At 38.6% G+C, this 21,179-nt stretch overlaps 1 protein-coding gene across 5 annotated transcripts in view; it reads left to right on the forward strand.

Moving 5' to 3' along the window:
* AZIN1 (antizyme inhibitor 1) overlaps positions 1-13,874 on the forward strand; it is a 31,089-nt gene extending 17,215 nt beyond the window's left edge. For 2 of the 5 annotated variants that reach the window (XM_043879399.1, XM_043879398.1), the window contains 10 exons: positions 1,952-2,149; positions 3,491-3,664; positions 4,698-4,870; positions 6,387-6,521; positions 8,097-8,178; positions 8,546-8,620; positions 9,208-9,370; positions 10,471-10,586; positions 11,109-11,323; positions 11,554-13,874. In XM_043879399.1, the coding sequence (XP_043735334.1) occupies positions 2,048-2,149; positions 3,491-3,664; positions 4,698-4,870; positions 6,387-6,521; positions 8,097-8,178; positions 8,546-8,620; positions 9,208-9,370; positions 10,471-10,586; positions 11,109-11,323; positions 11,554-11,665 (1,347 nt within the window). In that variant the 5' untranslated portion in view covers positions 1,952-2,047 and the 3' untranslated portion in view covers positions 11,666-13,874. Of the gene's footprint in view, positions 1-1,696; positions 1,791-1,951; positions 2,150-3,490; positions 3,665-4,697; positions 4,871-6,386; positions 6,522-8,096; positions 8,179-8,545; positions 8,621-9,207; positions 9,371-10,470; positions 10,587-11,108; positions 11,324-11,553 lie in introns of those variants that run through there. The other 3 variants (XM_043879402.1, XM_043879401.1, XM_043879400.1) reach the window with 2 other exon arrangements.
* Positions 13,875-21,179: the final 7,305 nt, after the last annotated feature.

Here is a 21,179-nt window from a genome sequence, read left to right on the forward strand (position 1 = left end):
ATTATTAATAGGATAAATTATCTTTTTGAATGTATAACCTTTATCGTTCTGTTTGTGTTAGTGCGGTTGAATATCCCCCTAAAATTGATGTTTTGATTGGTCTTACATTGCTTAAAAAAAACATGTATCCTCAAGCCTAAATGTCTACTTTCTGGGCACAGATTTAAATCATTTCTGGTGTGACAATCTTAAGATTTTCTCAGTAAACTTCATGTAGTTGACTTCTTAGAAATATAACTGTTGCTGTTTTTAAAATGTTTTTCTATTTCATGAAATTGACTAATGCTGTGGCTTATTGAGGAATTGTTTTGGTGCAACCAAAAAGCTGATACTTTTGAGAACCATTGAAATGGAATATATTTTTAGGACAAGGGCTCCACTTGAGGTGAACTCTGGCATAGAGCAGGGGGAGGGGAAGAGAAAGGGCGTAATCAAAGAGACAGGAAAAGCTGTGTATGTTGCCAGAATCTGGTCTAAGTCCCTTAAAATTAATGTGGCACCCAGAAATCAGTCCCAGACACGGAGTGACAGCATCTGTCTCGAGAACATGTTATGTTTATAGACTTTATATTAGAGTAACAGGTGTGTGTGTGTGTCCAACTCTTTGCGACCCCATGGCCTGTAGCTTGCCAGGCTCCTCTGTCCATGGAATTCTCCAGGCAAGAGTACTGGAGTGGATGCCTTTTCCTTCTCCAGGGGATAAGGACCAGTAAATTCAGCAAAGAAGATAAACTTAGGTATGGGCTGCTCCAGAGAACAGTGGGTGATTTGGAGAAAGAGGGAAACTTTATTTGTTTGGGGAAGAGTTGGATTCAGTATGATGCCTTTTTTTTTTTTTTTTTTTTTTAAATATTTATTTATTTTATTTATTTATTTGGCTGTTCCCAGCCTTAGCTGCAGCATGTGGGATCAAGTTCCCTGACCAGGGATTGAACCCTGGCCCCCTGCATTGGGAGCACAGAGTCTTAGCCTCTAGACCACCAGGGAAGTCCCAGTATGATGCCTTTTAAAAATCAGAGTTCTTAATAAATAAATGTTTATGATGTATATATAGGTCCCTAACTTATACCTAGTTTCAAATTGCAGTGACATTCTTGCATTTCTGGCAGTTAGCTCTTTCAAGTCAGCACTTAAGTGATTTTTTTTATTTTTTTACAACAGTTTTTTGAAGTAGTTGACCTTGGATTGCACAGCTATTAAATGACAAAGCCAGGACTAGGTTTTCTGACTTATGTTCCAGAAACATTTTCACCAAATAAGCTTACCTCAGACGTAATTGTTAACTTGATTGAACTAGTTCTGTTGTAGCTTGTGGTGTGGGATCCAGGTAGTCTGTATCAGAGCTACAGATGTCCTCCTGAAGTCGGCCTCCACTTTCACCCATTCCTGTTGCTTACACATCACCTACTCTAGAATTTTACTTAGAAGACGTTTATCTGCAGTTACCTGGTATCACACTGGTTATGTGACTGGCAGTGATTTGAAGTTCAGACTATTTTGATTGCTTAGCTGCAGACATTTAGTTTATTTCGCTAACTTTCTTTACTTAAAATGAGTAAAGTTGTTTGTGTTATATGGAAGAACCACAAAGCAAGATGGATAAAAAAGACTGGCTCTGCAACTCTATGTAAGTAAGGTGATGATGTTGATTTGTAACATATTCTGCATATGTTTCAGCTGCCTTCTCAAGAAATTGTCATATTAAGCTTGTCTTTTTATGTATAAATTCACATTTGCTTTAAAATGGGCGCTAAGGAAAGGATGTTGGTGATCGAGTGTTTCTGAAAATGGTAAGTGATTATGCAGATTCTTCACTAAATTAGGTACCTCTTATTAGCATACTCCAACTGACAGCTGGAGTTTAATAAGTTAAACTATTAACTTAATAGTTAAACTATTAAGTTTAACTAATGAAATAATACAGACTTTGAAATAACTTCTATTTTGACAGTTTGTTGCATATTCTAAGGACCCAGACGTAAGGCTTGGTGGCCCGTCTCTTGTTTTTCCTGGTTTATGACTTTCGGCTTTGTGGAATACGGCTGAGATGAAAGGATTTATTGACGATGCAAACTACTCCGTTGGCCTGTTGGATGAAGGAACAAACCTTGGAAATGTTATTGATAACTATGTTTATGAACATACCCTGGTAAGTGTCATATCGGATTTCTTAAAATAGTGTTTATAATAATTTCTGAAATATGAAGCATCATTACTGCTACTTAAGATCATTTTTGTTTTGTACTTACTGATACAGTAATTTTTGTTTATTGCCTTCCTGAAAGAATTTGTTTTTGTTGGAGCTAATTTCCTATATTCCCCAAATTTGAAGAAGTGTTTTCAGGTTATTGATGTTCAGTAATAGGATACCCAAAAAGCTTTCTCTTGACCTCTACAGATATGTTTAAGTCTTCTCTCACACCAGCAAAATCCTGCTGCTCTCTTCTGTCATCAGAATTCTTTTTTGGGGGTGAGGAAGAATGACATTTGTCCGACCATTCGGTCTATTCTATAGTCAAACCAGTCCACAGTTAGTTCTCTCATGTCACTAGTCTTAGTCACTTTTACAACACTTCCTGGGTCAGAACATTAAGGGTGGCAGTCTGTCTTTGGTCAGTACATTCTAATGATGTATATCTTCAAATAATGTGGATTATAGAAAACAGTAATATTTTCATGACATTTCAAACAATATCTGAATGTTGTATGTTTTAAATAAAGATTATTTGGTCTGCCATCTAACGTTGGGTAATTTATTCTCTGGATGATATGTGTAGTCATCTCTTTACCCCTAGGGTAGCTCCAGCTTCAGACTCTATCACGATCTTTTCCCAGATTCGTAATAAAAATCCATTTACTTGTTCTTTCTTTCTTTCTACGGCTTGTGGGATCTGAGTTCCCTGACCCAGGGATTGCACCCAGGCCACAGCAGCGAAAACTGAGTCCTAACCATCGGACTTGGATTTATCGGACTTGGCATTTAGTGTACTTCTGTATTTTTAAATTTAGTTTTGTCACCTCTACAAATACTACCAACTTACCTCCTTAAAAATGGATTTCTTTGTTCCCTTGTTTTAGTGTCTCTAACTGCAGTTCACATTGGGGATATGGCTTTTTGTTTAGCATTCCTTGTTCTACTCACCTTTTTAGGAAATTAGATCCTGTACTGTTAAAGTAGGTTTAACAGTTAAGGAATGCATGGAACGATATAAGTAATCTTCCCTTCCATTCACCAGAAGTAAAATTGGAGCAGTTCTGAAGTAGAAAGTCACTCTCATTGACACTGTTTTTTAATTTTTTTAATCTAAGGGAATATTTTTTATGTCAGCATAGAACAGCAAACAGTCAAGTTTAAAAAGAAACAAGCCTTAAATGTGGTGATATGTAAATATTTATCTTGGCTCATTTGTGGAGGAAAAGGGGAGTTCCTTCCTACTTAACACTCTGTTTTCAGTAGTTCTTATGTTTCTTTTTTTCATAACTATAATAGACAGGGAAAAATGCATTTTTTGTGGGAGATCTTGGAAAGATTGTGAAGAAGCACAGTCAGTGGCAGAACATAGTGGCTCAGATAAAGCCATTCTACACGGTGAAGTGCAACTCCACTCCTGCTGTGCTTGAGATTTTGGCAGCTCTTGGAACTGGATTTGCTTGTTCTAGTAAAGTAAGTCATTTTCATTACTTTGTTATTGAACTGCAACATTTTAAAATTGACTAATGTTTGGTGGGGCTTCCCTGTTGGCTCAGTGGTAGAGAAATCCACCTGCCACTGCAGGAGACTCGCGTTCGATCCTTGGGTTGGAAAGACACCCTGGAGAAGGAAATGGCATCCTGTTCCTGTGTTCTTGTCTGGGAAATTGCATGGACAGAGGAGCCTGTTGCAAAGAGTCAGACATGACTTAGCAACTAAAAACAACATTTGGTGACCAATAGCAGTAGGAGAACAATTGCAAGGAAGTTTGACCTGTGGATGCATTTTTTAACTCATTTAAATTTGCCATTTAATACTGGAAATTTACAAACTTTCAAGTATATCAATGAAAGGAACATTACGGTGAGATGAGACTTTATAAGCTTTCTTTATCTTTAATCAGAAACTTTTATTTGTTCCTCATTCTTAGCCTAGAGCTAGTTTGATCAAGTTACTTCTGATGACAGCAAGATAATATCCTAAACTGGGAGATTTCTCTGATGGTAATGACAGGCATACCTCAGAGATGCTGTGGATTGAGTTCCAGACCACTGCAGAAGAGCGAGTCACGTGAATTTTTTTATTTCCCAGTTTGTATAAAAGTTATGTTTATACTATGTTGTGGTCTATTAAGTAGGCAGTAGCATTGTCTAAAATATAATGTACACACCTCAAAAAAATGCTGTTGAAAAAAGTGGTGCCAACAGACTTGCTCAACACAGGGTTGCCACAAATCTTCAGTTTTAAAAATGGAATTATCTGCAGAGCACAATAAAATGAGATATGCCTATATACCTTTTAAAAGCTTTTTAACACAGTATAATATAGCAAGCATTACCAGAATATGAACTGTGATGTATGTAATCATAATTTAACCTTACATAATTTGAATTTAACCAGAAAATAAAGGTATATGGCAGTGACTGAAAAGTAATGAAAGCTGCCAATGATTGAAAAGTAATGAAAGCTTACCTTTTAGATGACACTGTTTAAAATCTGTTTTTAGACTGAAATGACTTTAGTGCAAGAATTGGGTGTATCTCCAGAAAACATTATTTACATAAGTCCTTGCAAGCAAGTGTCTCAGATAAAGTATGCAGCAAAAGTTGGAGTTAATATCATGACATGTGACAATGAAGTTGAATTGAAGAAAATTGCACGTAACCACCCGAATGCCAAGTAAGTGTGAAATTAGGTACAGAGGGATATTGTTTTACCTAGGATTTGGGATTGTCTTTAGTCTGGGAAGAGGGGGAGGCTTTTGTATAGAGTAGTGGTATATGTTGTAAGTATTGTAACTTACTACACGGGAAATACTACTAGCATTTTTATTGGCTACTTCTGATCCTTCACGGGCAACTGGGATGAGATAAGGGCATTTTGGGATATAATTTGTGTATAATGTTTAATTCAAGGAAGAATACCTGGTTGGTAGAATGGTCAAATTAAAGCTATGGCTATATTTTCACAATTATATTAACTATTCTAGTTATTTGTCACATTGGGAACATAATGTGTTTTGCTTAGCTTTTTTCCTTCTAGCTGAGGGTTTAATCTGCCCTTAGCTTCGGTTTCTTAGATGGTTGTCCTTTGTGTCAGTGTCTTAGGAACCTAGTCCTTAAGTCCCTTCTCTTCAAAAATGAGGTTTAATGTCTTTACTTGTACCTTACATGGGTCCCAAGATTTATTTTCTAACTAAAAACTTTACTGTTTAAAAACAAAAATTTGGGACTTCTCTGGTGGTCCAGTGGTTAAGACTGAGCTCCCAATGCAGGGGGCTCGATAAGGGTTTGATAAGTTCGCCATGCTTTAAACAAAAAAACAGAAATTTTAAGGCAAAATATTACCATGAACTGGTATATCAAGAGGATTTTATATAGAATATGCTAAAAGTATATTAGCACAAAATTGCTTTTTAATAAGTTATTGTGTGTTATATGTTACCAAAAATGTGTATCATGTCCATATTTCCTTATATTGATAATTTTCTTACTTTAATGGTATTCTTTGAAAGGTATTCTTTAGGTAGAATAATTTTGCTTTTACAAATATCAGTTTTGTATAATTGTTTTTTAAAGTGATTTGTGGTTACTCAGAGATTGCCTGACAGTCTTGATCACTTTGTCATGGTTGTCATGGTTTGGAAGGAAATACCAAATAGATTTGAATCAGTAGTCTAAAAGGCTGCTGTTAAGATATGTCAAAAAAATTTTTTTTCTTGTTACATCTATGTGATTAATTGGAGGAATGGTTCCAAATAAGTGGTAGAAGGTTAACTAGCTAGAACTTTTTTAGGAAATTTGAAGCATTTAAAGTGCTCATAGTTTTTACTGAAAGACAGTAATGGCATTGCTATTCAATTTAGTCTTTCTAGGTGGATTTATGGACTGATGGACTTCATTTGAAAGTAATGTCGTCTTTCATTACAGAGCCCAACCGACTCTTGCTGCTACAACAGAGTCTTAACTTCCTGCATTTTCCAAATTCCCATCCTTGTAAGCTTCATGCTTTAGTCCCTAATTGCTAGTTTTTTCTCTATACAGGATTGTTTTTCATTAGGTTCACTTGACTCATCCGACGCTGGATTATGGAGCACTGACAACATTATCACCACACTTCCTACAATCTTCAGGCTTCACGTGTGCTGATGATGATGTAAACCAACTCTGCCCCAATCATCTTCCCCTTCTCTTAGGGTCTTACTACATATTGCAACAGAAGATAGTATTGGAGGTGAAGAGGGTAACATGAAGTTTGGCACTACCCTGAAGAACTGTAGGCATCTTTTGGAATGTGCTAAGGAACTTGATGTCCAAATTATTGGAGTTAAGTGAGTAGTTTTAAACTTCATTTTGATAATCTTCGTCTTTCTGTTTACCAGTTTAAGCTTTCTTTTGTATAAATGCTAATAGATTAAATTTCTGATTTACTATACATAGTTTTCTTATTTTAGGAAAATAAATGTTTATCCTTTATACTGTTTTGTACTTGTATGTACCTCCCCTTCACCTAGTAAAGAGAGAAAATAGTAAATAACAGTTCGGTTAGTAATTTAAATCACTTGTTTTTAAATTGAATGGAAGGATTTACTAGAATTCTGATGAACACCAAAATGGTTGTTGGACATGTCATTTCAATTTTTCTTTTTCCCATCCCAAGACTTTTTATTTTCCCCTCTTTAATCCCTAAGGGGCACTTCAAAAAATCAGTAGACTATTTTATCCTCTCAGTTTTTATATATGAGGAAACTAAGACCCAGAGAATTAATGATTTGATCATAGTTTCCAAACCATGATCTGAATCAGATTTGGAGCAGTGACCGCCAGATTTTAAAATTGTTCATAAAGATGGATAAAGAATCACCACTGTTAAACTTAATTCTGCCTTAGCTGACAATAATGACAGTATTTGAGAGTTTTCATATTTCAGTTAATTTTATTGTTAACACACAGGAAAATTGATTTGAGGTGTATTCTGTGAATTTTAACATTTTTGTAACCACTGCCACAATTGATATGGAAAGGACCATATTTTAATTAAATTTTTAAATTTAATTTTATTTAATTTTTGGTCTTGCAGCATGGCTTGTCAAATCTTAGTTTCCTGACAGGGTTCGAATACAGGCCCCCTGCAGTGGAAGGGCAGAGTCCTAACCACTGGACCACCAGGGAATTCCCTTATATTTAAATAGTCTGAATCTTTGAGAAGTATCACTATTAATGAGCAGTTATCAGTATTGCTCAACTGAATTAATGTTCACTTTGTATTTATTTCTCAATAGATAATTTTTTAAAAAAAAGATTTGTGTTTGGCTACACTGGGTCTTCATTGCTGCAAGCCGGCTTTCTCTAACTCTGGAGAGCAGAGGTTACTCTGACTTCTCTTGTTGTGGAGCACAAGAGATGCTTGGGCTTTAGTAGTTGCAGCTCAAGGGCTTAGTTGCTCTCTGGCATGTGGGATCTTCCCAGATCAGGGATCAAGCCTGTGTCCCCTGTGTTGGCAAGTGGATTCTTAACCACTGGACCACCAGGGAAGTCCCACAATAGATTTTTATATTTTCAGGTAGAATTGTGCATTCAAAATTGAAGATTTTGTCACCCAGTTTTATTGGGTGATTGTTACTTTTAATAAAGTAACAATTTATTGTTACTTTACCATATAAAAAGTATGTCCCTATCTGATAGCTGTGAAGTATAACTGATAACTTATTATTAAAAAAATTGTTACCCAAACACTGCCTTTTTTAAAAGGCTGGTATTGTAACTTGGGTAATTAGAGGTTCATGTTTCTAATGCTTTAAATATTGAGTAAAGTTAATGTGAATATTCTGTGTGTGAATGTGGTGAGTTAGAAAGGAAGGGCCTCATTCGCTGCAGCTTCAAATTTATTACTCTCTGTCTTTCAGATTTCATGTTTCAAGTGCTTGCAAAGAATCTCAAGTATATGTACATGCTCTATCTGATGCGCGATGTGTGTTTGACATGGCTGTAAGTTTTTCCCTTAAATTATTTTGATATTTAAGCCAAGATGTTATTTAAGGCAAATATTCAGCTTTTTTTCTACTTCTAAAGTATTCTGATCGTACTTATTTATGACATGCACATTTTAAAAAATGGGTGTAGAGAGATGCAATAGTTACTTACTTGTATATGTCTAAAGACAGTACAGACAATAGCAGGAAAATATAATGAAATAATCCACTTCTGTTAGTAGAAAGCAAGAAATTTACAAAAGGTCAGAACAGAGATTTTTTTACCTGCCTTAGAGGATTTGTGTGTGTGTGTGATGTCCCTATATGCATTACAATTTGGAAAAGTGTTTAAAGATTCCCCCCCCCTCCTCCTGCATCTCTAGGGAGAATTTGGCTTCACAATGAACATGTTAGACATTGGTGGAGGCTTCACAGGAACTGAATTTCAATTGGAAGAGGTAAACATTGTTCAGTGTATGGACATACTGGACTAATCTCTCATTCTTTTCTACTTACATGGTAGATTTGTAGACTAGAGTTTTTAGAGCAGCAACTAAAGCTGTAACATTGTGTAAAATTTGTAAGCAAATGAATAGGTAATAGAAGACCTTGGAAAAGTTTAAACTCTGTAGCATAATTTTATCATGGAATATGTGTGTTTTCAGTGCTTGATGACAACGATTAATTCATTCATCACTTAAAGAGCTTGAACTGTTTTATCCAGATACACATCAGTTCTCACCTTCCTCCGGTATAGAAACTGATTTGAAATTTTGCTCCTTCATCCCTAGTGACTGAATATAGAAACAATGACTCTTCAATCACCAGGAGCCATTTGCCACTGGAATTATAACTTTAAATTAATGCCATTCTGATAGTTAGAAAATCGACTTCGATGACTTGAAAGCCTGCTTTATTTCTAAGCTTCATAGTCTATAGTTCAGCTACTTAATTTTCCTAAAAAATTTAATTGCTGTCAATCTCTTAATGTTGTGAATTATCTAATCCAATATTAAAACCATAATGTGGGTTTTAAAACCCATAGGTTAATCATGTTATCAGCCCTTTGTTGGATGTCTACTTTCCTGAAGGATCTGGCATCAAGATAATTTCTGAACCTGGAAGCTACTTTGTGTCTTCTGCATTTACACTTGCAGTTAATATCGTAGCAAAGAAAGTTGTTGAAAATGATAAGTTTTCCTCTGGAGGTAAGTTACAAAGTTTATAGTTTTCTGTTAGTAAATAATTCTAATTAGTTTGAAGATGAGTTCATCAGATACTATCACATGTAAATATAATTTCGGACATTTGGTGGGTTATGACGTTATGGGTGTTCTTCATCCACCTGTAGGGAGGAGCTAGGGAGCTTTTCAAAATGCCATAGTTAATGTCCCACTCCATCAGACTCTGCTCAAAGCTGATGTTTAGATAGGCTTATGTTAGATAAATTTCCCCAGGTGATTGATTGATTCCCTTTAAGAACCAGTACAGTCTCATCCCTATCAAAATAAAATAATTTTCATATCTTAAAATTTATTTGTTTTGTTCAATTTTGGTTATTTTTCCAGCATAGATTAGTTTGGACTGCTCTTGAACTTCTTTTAAGTGGGATCTTGTATATTCTTCTGTAAGACACCTCAGTATAATATTTGATAGAGCATTTCATTTTACATTTATTTATTGCCAATTAATATTCCACTGTTTGAATGCATATACTTTGTCTTCAGTCTCCTGCCATGAATATTTGATTGTTTCCAGTTTTTGGCTATTAAGGGTAGAACTACTTTTACTGCATTATTATACAGTACTGTAAGTATTGTGGACATTGTTCTTAGGTGAATGATGTAAGAATAGAATTGCTGGGTCAGAGAGTAGGTGTTCACGAAGATTTCGAAATGGTGTTGCTATTTTACTCCTCTGCTGGCAATGTATATATGCAAGTTCTGATTGCTCCCACCTTTGCTAATTTATTTTTTTGGTCAGTTTTAAATTGTATCCACTCAGTAGGTGTGTGTTGTGGTATCTCAGTGTAGTTTTAATTTACATTTACTTGGTGAGTAATGATGTACAGCAGGGTTTTATTTTGTTTTTTTTTTTAATGTGTTCATTGGTCATCCTCCTTGGTGAAGTGTGGTCAGTATTTTAAGTTAACAGTTTTGTCAGTATATTATCACTGTTTATATTTTGAAAAATGTGAAACCTATGAGTCAATTCTATAAATAGTAATTCAGACTTTGATATGCCTTTTAGCTGTTTTACTGTAAGTTCATCTTTACTTTTCCTGTTTTTGTGTTTTTTTTTTCCTCAGTAGGAAAGACCGGAAGTGATGAACCAGCCTTCATGTATTATATGAATGATGGTGTTTATGGTTCTTTTGCAAGTAAACTGTCTGAGGACTTGAATACCATTCCAGAGGTTCACAAGGCAAGTTTTATTACAAATAATATAAAACCTGCTTATTTGGCAGTTTCTGAATGGAGCTGTTATTTTTAGGATGCTTCCCAGTTTAAAAATTGTATTTATTTTTGGATATGCTGGGTCTTCGTTGCTCCACAGGCTTTTCTCTAGTTGTGGCAACCAGGAGCTCCTAGGCTCTAGAGCACAGACTCAATAGTTGTGGTGCACGAACTTAGTTGCTCTGTGGCACATGCTGTCTTCCCAGATCAGGGATTGAACCTGTGTCTCCTGCATTAGCAGGCAGTATTCTTTACCACTGAGTCACCAGGGAAGCCCTCATCCCAATTTCAAAGAAATATTTTAGGATGGGGGAAGATTGCCCCTTTTTCGGAAAGTTTGTATTTCTCTGAGTCCTGTTAAGTCCTTTGTTCTCTAAATTGCTGCCTTAGATGGAGTTAAGGAGGAGGTGAAAAAACGCTCTTACCCACCTTCAAGTTCATTGCCTGCCTGAGTTAAAAGCTTAACAAAAGTTACTTTTTTGTCCTACAGAAATACAAGGCAGATGAGCCTCTGTTTACAAGCAGCCTTTGGGGTCCATCCTGTGATGAGCTTGATCAAATTGTGGAAAACTGTCTTCTTCCTGAGCTGAATGTGGGAGATTGGCTTATCTTTGATAACATGGGAGCAGATTCTGTCCATGAACCATCTGCTTTCAATGATTTTCAGAGGCCAGCTATTTATTACATGATGTCATACAGTGATTGGTAAGATGGATTTTTATTTTTTTAAAGCAGATTGGATATTTGAGGTGACAGGGTTTGCTAGTTTTAATTCTATGAAGAATGCACAACTTAAAAGTATTAACAGAATGATCTTTTAAGCATAATTGGAAGACCAGTTATTTTATAGTTCTTTTCATTGTCCATTTGTTATGTGGTTTTATGGTCTTTCTTTGTGCTTAAATTCAAATGTCTTGATTTTTTTTTTTCCTTAGGTATGAGATGCAAGATGCTGGAATTACTTCAGACACAATGATGAAGAACTTCTTCTTTGTGCCTTCTTGCATTCAGCTGAGCCAAGAAGACAACTTTTCCACTGAAGCTTAAGCAGGCATTAACGCTTCTGTAGATCTGAAGTTGCAGGTTAATAAGCTTGTCTGGTCTACATTCCAGTGTGGAAAAAATTTGAACAATCTTACTCTGTTAATTCTCTTGGAAACAAAAACTACTAGTAATAGCTATTTGGGACCAGACAAAATCAGCTCTATAATTCACTGGGGGTAATTGGGAGATTAAGATAATGTATCCAGATTTAAACCTACCAGTTTGCCCTACCCCTTAAGCGTTTAAAATAAAATATGCAACAAAATGGATGACTTAGTGGAGATGGAAGCCCATTAATTGGGTTCCCCATTAAACCGTTTACATACAAGTACACAGTTTTTATACTAAGGATTCGTGTTAAAAAGTCTTGTAAAGTTAATGTCTTTCACCCAGATATATCAAATGTCAGTGGAAGACCGGTGTGACTTCATTAGATACGTTTAGTGTATTTAGAATGTGTAAATTTGTGCTTTGAACTGTAGTTTAATAAATGTAAAATTGCATCATAGTATTTGTTGTATTTGACCTAATGTAACCCTTGTATGATTGCAATAAAATTTTGTGTAGATTTTACTGTTTTTTCAGGCTAAAATTTTGGGAAAGGGGCTAGCTAGCAAAGGTAGTTTTGAAATAGATGTGTATCTGGGCTGTTTTGAAGGTTATTTTCCTTTATAGCCCATTTAAGTTTAGTTTGGCTTAGTACATTTTTCAGTTATTTAATTAGTAATTTAAGTAAAATGTTTGGTAAATCATTGTGAAGTTCAGATTAATTATGGAGAGTTGATGTGCAGTAAGCATGATGTTTAACAATTTTAACACCAAAAATGTTAATCCTGCATAAGCCAATTGTAATAATTAATAGGTGTTTCTGTATAGATAGAATGCGTAGAGTACCTTAGTAAATCTTTGAATCACAAATCTTTTGGCTGAAATGGAAGATCTATTAAATACTCTGAATAAACTTTGGGGAGGGAAATGCAGAAAACTCTCCTGCGCACTAAATCTTAAAGAAGGGCTACATCTATATCCAGAAACCTGATGCTCCTTTGCACGGAATATTATTTAAATTCAGAGTTGTGAGGAGGATGGGGTGAAGCACACCTATTTTCAATTTCTCGATTGCAGTGATTTCAAACTTAGGGTTTGTTTTGTTGTTCGCTTAGTTTCCTGTTATTTCCCATCTGTTCAGCAGCTTAGTGTAATTAGTTTTCATTCTTTTCATACTAAAGTTTTATGGTGATTGGGGAAGTGAGTTAGAGTCACTGACAGTTGTTGCCAGGAATTTGCATTATTCATGGCTAGTATATTAGAAATCCTAGATCTCAGAATCACAATAGTAATAAAGTAAACAACAGGGGTCATTTTTTCCTAACTTACTCTATGTTCAGATGTGGAATTTCTGTCTCCCAGGAGGAAATGTGACTTCACTTTGGTGCCAATGGACAGAAAATTCTGCGTGTGCTACATAGGAGAAGTTCGGAATGCACTTAATAGCTGGTTTTTACACCTTGATTTCAAGGTGAAAAGAAATTGATCATGAATCTAATAAATTTCAATCTCTTAAACCAGTAGGTGCTTAATATTTTTGATTTGATTAATTCCCATTTGAATTTTATGGGTTCTATTAATTGAAAAAGGACTCCAGTCCGTTGTCATCTAATTACCCTTGGAATTTTCCAAGGTATAATGTGGGGTTTTATGCAAAATTCCAAGCTACCATGCAACTTTTTTTAACTGTAATGAGGAGGAGGAATTGTTCCTAACCTTCTTTACATGTTGTGCTTTTTGGTTCAGAAATGCCAAATCTTTGAAGAGATGGTACAACTTTGAGTCCTTGGCTTGACTATACAACTTTGAGCTTCATGGCATGTCAGTTTTGCCGTATTTAAAGGAGAGCTATTCTGTGTATAACAGCTCAGAGTTGCAAGTACCACATGTGAACGATATGGTAACTTTAAAAAATTGTTTGTGTTGTATTTGAAGACTGTTTGCCATAAATCTAAAGTTTGATCTTAATGTATTTCAATTTGGTATGCTAAAAAAAGTACTGAATTAATGTAACAATCTTTTTTTTAAAAAAAATCAATATTGTAAGTTCAGAATTTAACTGAAAATATAAAACCCAAATGATTTCTATATAGTAAATTGAACTGTAAAGGTAACTTGTGTGTGATTCTGAATACACAGATAAAATGTTTTTAATTCCTCCTTACGTTTTAGTTTTGCTTTGGCTTCTGTTGTGAAAGAGTTGAAATTTTACTTACAGCTTTGTGTACATTGACTTGCAAGCATTCTTTCAGTATCTTACTTACGTTATTACATAGTAACAAATTGAATCTGGTAAAATTTTGGGTATTACATATGGAATACTGAAGACTGATAAAATGAATATATATATGTGGTCACAAAGATTATTCTAGGGTCACATTTTCTAGACACATTAATTCACCAGCTTCCTAACAGTTTTTAGACTTAAATAGTTCTATATAAATTAAGCTGTATTAATTCCTTCTAAGTTAAGATGGGCAGTGATATCAGTGAATGCAAATTTAGATTTAAAAAGTCATACCTGTTCTCTTTTTGTCCCTTTTTGGGGAGTCACTCTCAATTTCTTCATGGTAGTTAACAGGTAGATAACTTGACCAATAATATAGTGAAGAATGCTTGCTTAATTCGCTTGGAAGGGTGAAAGAAAAAATGTCTTCGTAGTTTTCCATATTCAAGTTGTGAATAAATCCTGCAGATACTTCAATCCCTGCCTCATCCATCCTGAAGTAGGAATAGAAGTATGGTGTACAGTGTTTGCACTTGCAGGCTTTTGTGGGAACAAACCTGGTTTACAGTTAAGAAGCCACAACTAGTTGTAATCTAGCTTTTGCCAGAGGCTGATCTACTTAAAGGAATAAGCTCCCAGCTTTTGTATGATGCTTGGAGCAGGTAAGCACCATTTGACTGCTTAATTCCTTGACCTGTATGGCTTCAGTTTCAAAAGCAGTTCCATTTTAATGATCTTCAAATCCCAGTTCTACAGTACTACTCATGCCTGTCAAACCCTTTGCAGTTGATGGCTTAGTGAGAAATTTAGCACTGGGTCAATTATGGGGAATTGGAAAGTTAATCCACAGTTGACTAACAGATGAAGGGATAATGCATTGGCAATAGAAAAGGAGTTGCATAAGAGTGCAAAAGAAGATCCTGTGGTGAACCAGCAGGATTTAATTCTGATTAAATTTAGTCCCAGATTCTAGTTAAAGCTTTTCATAAGCGACGGTGCCAGACTTCATCCTGTGTGCCTGTGCCTACAACTGTCACCACTCAGCTTTTAGCAACAGTATGCAGAGGAAGGGGGGACACAAAATTGAGCAAAAATTTAGAAATTTTTTAATTCTCTGGATTTCACTGATTTCCTCTCATCTATTTTCTGTTTCTTAAATTAATTTCTGTGAGATTTTCTCAGCTCCATATTCCAAGTCTATTTTTTAACCTCTGAAATTTTTACAAGCTAATGGCCTCCAAGAAAGTTTCTCATAAGTTCCCCTCCAACCCAGTCCTAGATAGTCTTTTTGTCTCTGTTTTGGGATTGGGCTGTATGTTTTCATCATTAGAGGCATTCTTCAGATGTGTAGTAAGCCTTCTGAGTGGGGACTAAAAAGCTAATAGGAAGGTCTCAGCACATGAGTTTGGCTTGTCAACTCAATGTGCTGTGTCCTAGTGGAGCTGTTGGGAAACCTCTTAGGTCACCGTGAGGGCTTTGCCCATTCTCTGAATACTTTTCATACCCCCTGCTGGAGGAATAATAGGCCATCTGCTAGCATTCTAGAAGACAAGTGGGGTTGGAGGGGTTGGGTTTCTGTATATAGTGTGTGGTAGGGTACTACCCCTGCCCTCAGGCGTGCTCCATGTCCATTACTCCAGAGGCCTGTTTATCCTCTTGAGACAAGACTGGAGTCTCCAGTCTTGAGGAATGAGTGGGCTCTTCTTGCCCAGCTGTGCAGCGCAGGAAAAGGGATCCGGGAATTGAATGCTTAGACTTGCAGACCATCATTTTGCTCCTACCTCCAGATGGATCTGCTGCCGGTTTCTCTGCAACGTTTTGGAATTTGAGGGTGTGTGGTTTTTTTGGTCTCTCAACCTCCTGCCACCTCCCACCCTGCCCCTGGTTTGGGATTCTGTTGCCTGCAGCTGCTAAATAATTAATCTGTGCACTTTCCAACTTCATCTTCTCATGTCTCCATCCTTGTTTTTGCCTTAGTTCAGGAAGAAACATGTTTGATGTCACCATTGTAAACATGTCTCAATATATTCTATATGCATAGACATAGTCAAATTAAGAGACCTTTTAAATTTAGGGAGATTAAACTATCTGCTCATGGAGCTAAATTTTGGGGGTGGCTTAAAGTTTCATACTAATTTCTGCATTTATCTAAAATTCTTTTAAGCTTACTGGGTTGCTTTTATTTTACAATTTGTGCAACATATAGTCACACACTAAGCTTTTATTGCCCAACCAGTCTTAATACACTTAGGGAATTACCTTGGGACTGCTCAGCAATGCCCCTCAGCTTCAGTTACTTCTATGACTTAAACTTACCCTCTTAATAGTCTCTCTTACTGTTCTCAACAGGGATAAAGAAAGCAAGGGCGTTTTTGAAGTTTGGCTTCCTTCTTCTATGATTCTACAAGAATACACGTAAAGAGTTTGCTGGGAGAGGGAGGAGAACTTCAGTGGTGTCCAAAAGAAAAGCATCATATTGAAATGTTTCTTAAAAATTGGCTTAGCTAACGTTACCTTCATGTTCTCCCAGTTGGAACTGGGTTTAGAGTATTTTAGATTGGTGTCGGGGAGGGGGGTGTAAAACTTCATTGGAGAACATATGAAAAGTTCACATTGTGGAAAACACTGCCCAAGTGACAGAATGCTACCATCCCCTCCCTTTTATATACAGTCAGTTTTGCTAGAACTTGGCATGTGCTTGCCTAAAAATCTTTACACTGTCGCACCATGGGCTGATGAGTAATACGAGGTTGGGAGCACTCACGCTGTCAGTGAAGCAGTGCAATATGATGGTAACCAATTTTAAATGGGTGTACAGTTGTATGCATGTTAAATACACAGATACTACAACCACTGTATCACTTTACCTTGAAAAAGACAGATGTTTTGTGGACGTGGAAGGGTTGCAGCTTGTGGGTTGTGAAGGGGTTGGAGTGTGTTAGTCGCTCAGTCATGTCCAACTCCTTGCAACCCCATGGACTTGTAGCCTCTGTCCATGGGATTCTCCAGACAAGAAGACTGGAGTGGGTTGCCATTCCCTTCTCCAGGGGGTCTTTCTGACCCAGGGATTGAACCAGCGTCTCTCATGTCTCCTGCATTGGCAGGAGGGTTCTTTACCACTAGCGCTACCTGGGAAGTGGTGGGAGGGGTTATCTGAAATTGGAAGGTTGTACCACCAGAAGCAAAGGGAAACTGAAGAGCCTCTTGATGAAAGTGAAAGAGGAGAGGGAAAAAGATGGCTTAAAACTCAACATTCAAAAATGATAAGATATGGCATCCGGTCCCATCACTTCATGGCAAATAGATAGGGAAACAATGGAAACCAGGACAGACTTTATTTTCTCGGGCTCCAAAATTACTGCAGATGGTGACTGCAGCCATGAAATTAAAACATGCTTGCTTCTTGAAAGAAAAGCTATGACAAACGTAGACAGCACATTAACAAACAGAGACATTACTTTGCAGGCAAAGGTCCATAGCAGTCAAAGCTATGGTTTTTCCAGTAGTCATGTATGGATGTGAGAGTTGGACCATAAAGAAAGATGAGCACTGAAGAATTGATGCTTTTGAACTGTGGTGTTGTAAAGACTCTTGAGAGTCCCTTGGACTGCAAGGAGATCAAACCAGTTACTCCTAAAGGAGATCAGTCCTGGGTGTTCATTGGAAGGACTGATGCTAAAGCTGAAGCTCCAACACTTTGGCCACCTGATGGAAGAACTGACTCATTGGAAAAGACCCTGATGCTGGGAAAGATTGAAGGCAGGAGGAGAGGATGAGACACAGGATGAGATGGTTGGATGGCATCACTGATTCGATGGATTTGAGCAAGCTCCGGAATTGGTGATGGACAGGGAAGCCTGGCGTGCTGCAGTCCATGGGGTCGCAAAGAGTTGGGCATAACTGAGCAACTGCACTGAACTGAACTGAATCACCAGTTGATGGGTGGGTGTAGCTTGTTACACCCTTGGTGAACTGAGGTAGCCGGTCCATATGTGAGGAGTGTGTATTTTGCATATTTATATATTAAGAACCACAAAGTTCATGTTACCTTAACATTGATCCCCAGTGAATCAATCACCAAGGAACAAGCAGTTTCAAAACTGACTTCCTGCACGCTGTTGGGAATACGTTTGAAGAGTGTATCAATAATAAATGATTACACTCGAGTCCTCACTATTGCAAGCCCACTCAAATGACAGCAGTTTGATGGCAATTAAGCAAAAACACAGGACACAGCAGAATTAAAAGCCTACCTAAGCCATGTAGTCGAGGGCCAGCATCTCCACAGCCTCATGATACTTCTATGCGACACACACATACAGGGCTCAAAGGGCCCTAGAAATGGTTTCCTCTAATTTCTTCATTTCACATTTGCAGAAATGGGGACCCAGATAGGTTAAGGGATTGGCCCCCCAATTTTACAGCGAGGCTGTATCAGAGCAGGGATTTGAACCTAAGACTGGATAAACCTGTGTCATTGTCTTAGGTTGGGTTTCCTGGACACACCTGGAGACAGAGCTGCGTGCAGGTTGACTGGAAGTGCTCCTAGGAGATGGGAAGCAGGAGTGGGCAGAGGGAGCGGGCAATCGGTCCTGTAGTGCCAACGGAGGCCTCAGCTGATCTTATGTGGGGCTCTGGAGCTGGGGTGGCCCTTCACAACTGGACCAAATGGAGAACCGGGGGCTGGGACCTGGTATCGCAGTATTAGCCAGTCATTGGCTATAAGCTGTACCTTGGGAAGAGATGGAACCCTGGGCAAGCAGTTCCCCTCAGAGGTGAACAAAGTCATGAGCCAATTCCCAGTGAGGAAGGCAGCCCTGAGCCTTCAGCAGGCTGGTAGCTGGGGGATGGGTCCCCGGCCCTCAGAGCTTCTTGGCAGAGTTTCTGCTGTACTCAGTCATTGGAATAAAACCAGTCATGTTCAGTGTTCATTTAAGAAGGTCAGAACCACAAATTCTGCTAAGTTGTGTATCAGGGACTTCCCTGGTGGGTCTGTGGTTAAGACTCCAGGCTTCCAGGGGGCTGGGTTCGACCCCTGGTCAGGGAACTAAGATCCCACATTGCAGTGTGGTGCAGCCAAAAAAAGAGAAAAGTGTATCTGTTTACTAGGGCCGCTGTAACAAAGTACCACAAACTGGGGCGGCTTAACCAATAGAGATGTATTGTCTCACAGTTCTGGAAGTCCCAGATCAAGGTAGTTCCTTCTGACAGCTATGAGGAAAGAAAGGGTCTCTTCTAAGCCTTTCTCCTTGGCGTGTAGACCGCTGTCTTCATGTGGACATGGCCTTCTCCCTGTATGTGTGAGTCTGTCTCCACACTTCCCTTTTTATAGGGACACGAGGCATACTGGATTAGGGTACTCCCTAATGACTTCAGATGAAATTTCATCATGTCTGTAATGACCCTATTTCCAAAGAAGTTCACATCCCTTGGTCCTGGGGATTAGGCCTTCAACATGTGAATTTAGGGGAACACAACCTATAAAAACAGATATGTATTGTAGCTATTTGGAACCGAGCACTAGCTTGACCCTTGACCCCTGGCTTGATTGCCCCTTGGGCACCCCCCTGCCCACCCCATCCCCCTACAGTAGCTGCTTCCTTCTGCCCCCTCCCTTTTCTCACTTAGCACATTTTCAAACTTTCCTGCTTTCTTATCTTCCCTTTTCCCTACAAGGTTAAGGGATTTGGGTGGTTTTTTTTTTTTTTCCCCTTATTATTATAAAATTCTTATAAACTAAAAAAAAAAAAAAAAATTCTGACCAAAAAACACCTGAAAACTCTCCAGCAGAAACCAGTGCTTTTACTTTTCTGAGGCACTGCCTTCTAGATACCAATGTGCATTTCAAATTCCCACCCCTCTTCTCCTTCTGGGAAAAGTCTGACCATCTTGGACACTGCCCAGCATTTTACTTCTGCCACTGCCAATCATCTTGAACTTTTTATCTCGAACAGTACAGAGAACAGGCCTCAGGTCCTGCCGGGGCACCATGACTCTGGAGGGGAACATCCGGGGAGACCGTCTGGGGTCGGTTCACCCCTCAGGTGAGACTTCAGGGGCACCTGCAATACCTAGAAAGGGTAGATTCAAAGGGATGTGGAGAGTTTGCCACTCTCCAGATGGTTCTCTTGGGGAGGTGAGTCTGAGGTCAGGCCTGGCTCAGAGGACAACTGGAGGTGTGAGAGCATGTCTAAGAAGTAGCTTCTTCAACCTGAATGAGCCTCTTCCCCTCTTTTATTTACTGGCCCCATCAGGTGGCATGTGGAATCTTAGTTCCCTGACCAGGGATCGAACCCATGCCCCCACCCAGCATGACCCAGAAAATCCGCAGCACCAAACTACCTTAAGGTTGTGGCAGGGCCCAGAGGCAGCCAGAGACCTGGATCTGGAGCCTTGCCTCCTCTCTTTGACCTGGACTATTTCATGGTTTCTACTAGTTGATCTGCTACCAGCATCTCCCCCTTGAGCTACCATCCTTACGACCGCAGAGTGAGCTTCTGAAACTGGTCTGATTAAATCACTCATCTGCTTTACAGTCGCCTCCACAGTCCCATCTGAGACCTGTGCTCTCTAGCCCCCGTCAGCCTTCAAACAGAAAGTGTTATCTTGCCACACATCCCGTGAGATCCCACAGTGCTTCTCAGTGTGGCTCCTTCACACCGTGCCCGGGGGGTGAGTATAACTTTATTATTCATCCGTTCATTTGCTTGTTCATTCTCCAACAAATATTTTTTGATATTTTGAGGCCAGGAACTATTCTAGCATTGGGGTGGCAGTAAACAAAATATCCCCAAATCCTAGCCCAGGTGGCACTTTCAATCCAGAAGGCGCCCTAGAGCCTTTCAACTAATGTCTGGGTTCTGAGAGTGAGGCCAGCTCCCACTCAATCTTTAGGCCTGCTACAGTAAGTGGTCTGACCCTCCAGGGTACCCCATATTCCTGATCCAGCATGCTGGGCTGGGCAGGAGTCCACAACCGTGTAATATTCACACAACCCCGACTACACACCAAGCAACCGCAGGTGGTTCAGTACCGCACAGCTCCCCAACTCTCTGCTGCTTCCTCCTCCAGCCTGTGACCTTGAAACAGAGCTGCTTCTCTGCTTGCTGGCCTTGCCCACTGCCTGACTCAGAGTTCATGAAGCCGCAGTCAAGCCTAGTGGTTAAGAACATGGACTTGAGGCATCTGAACTCCATTTCTACCACTTACTAGCTGTGTGACCCTGGAAGAGTTATTTAACCT

This window comes from Cervus elaphus, chromosome 21 (assembly GCF_910594005.1).
Source record: "Cervus elaphus chromosome 21, mCerEla1.1, whole genome shotgun sequence".
NCBI classification, from domain to species: domain Eukaryota; kingdom Metazoa; phylum Chordata; class Mammalia; order Artiodactyla; family Cervidae; genus Cervus; species Cervus elaphus.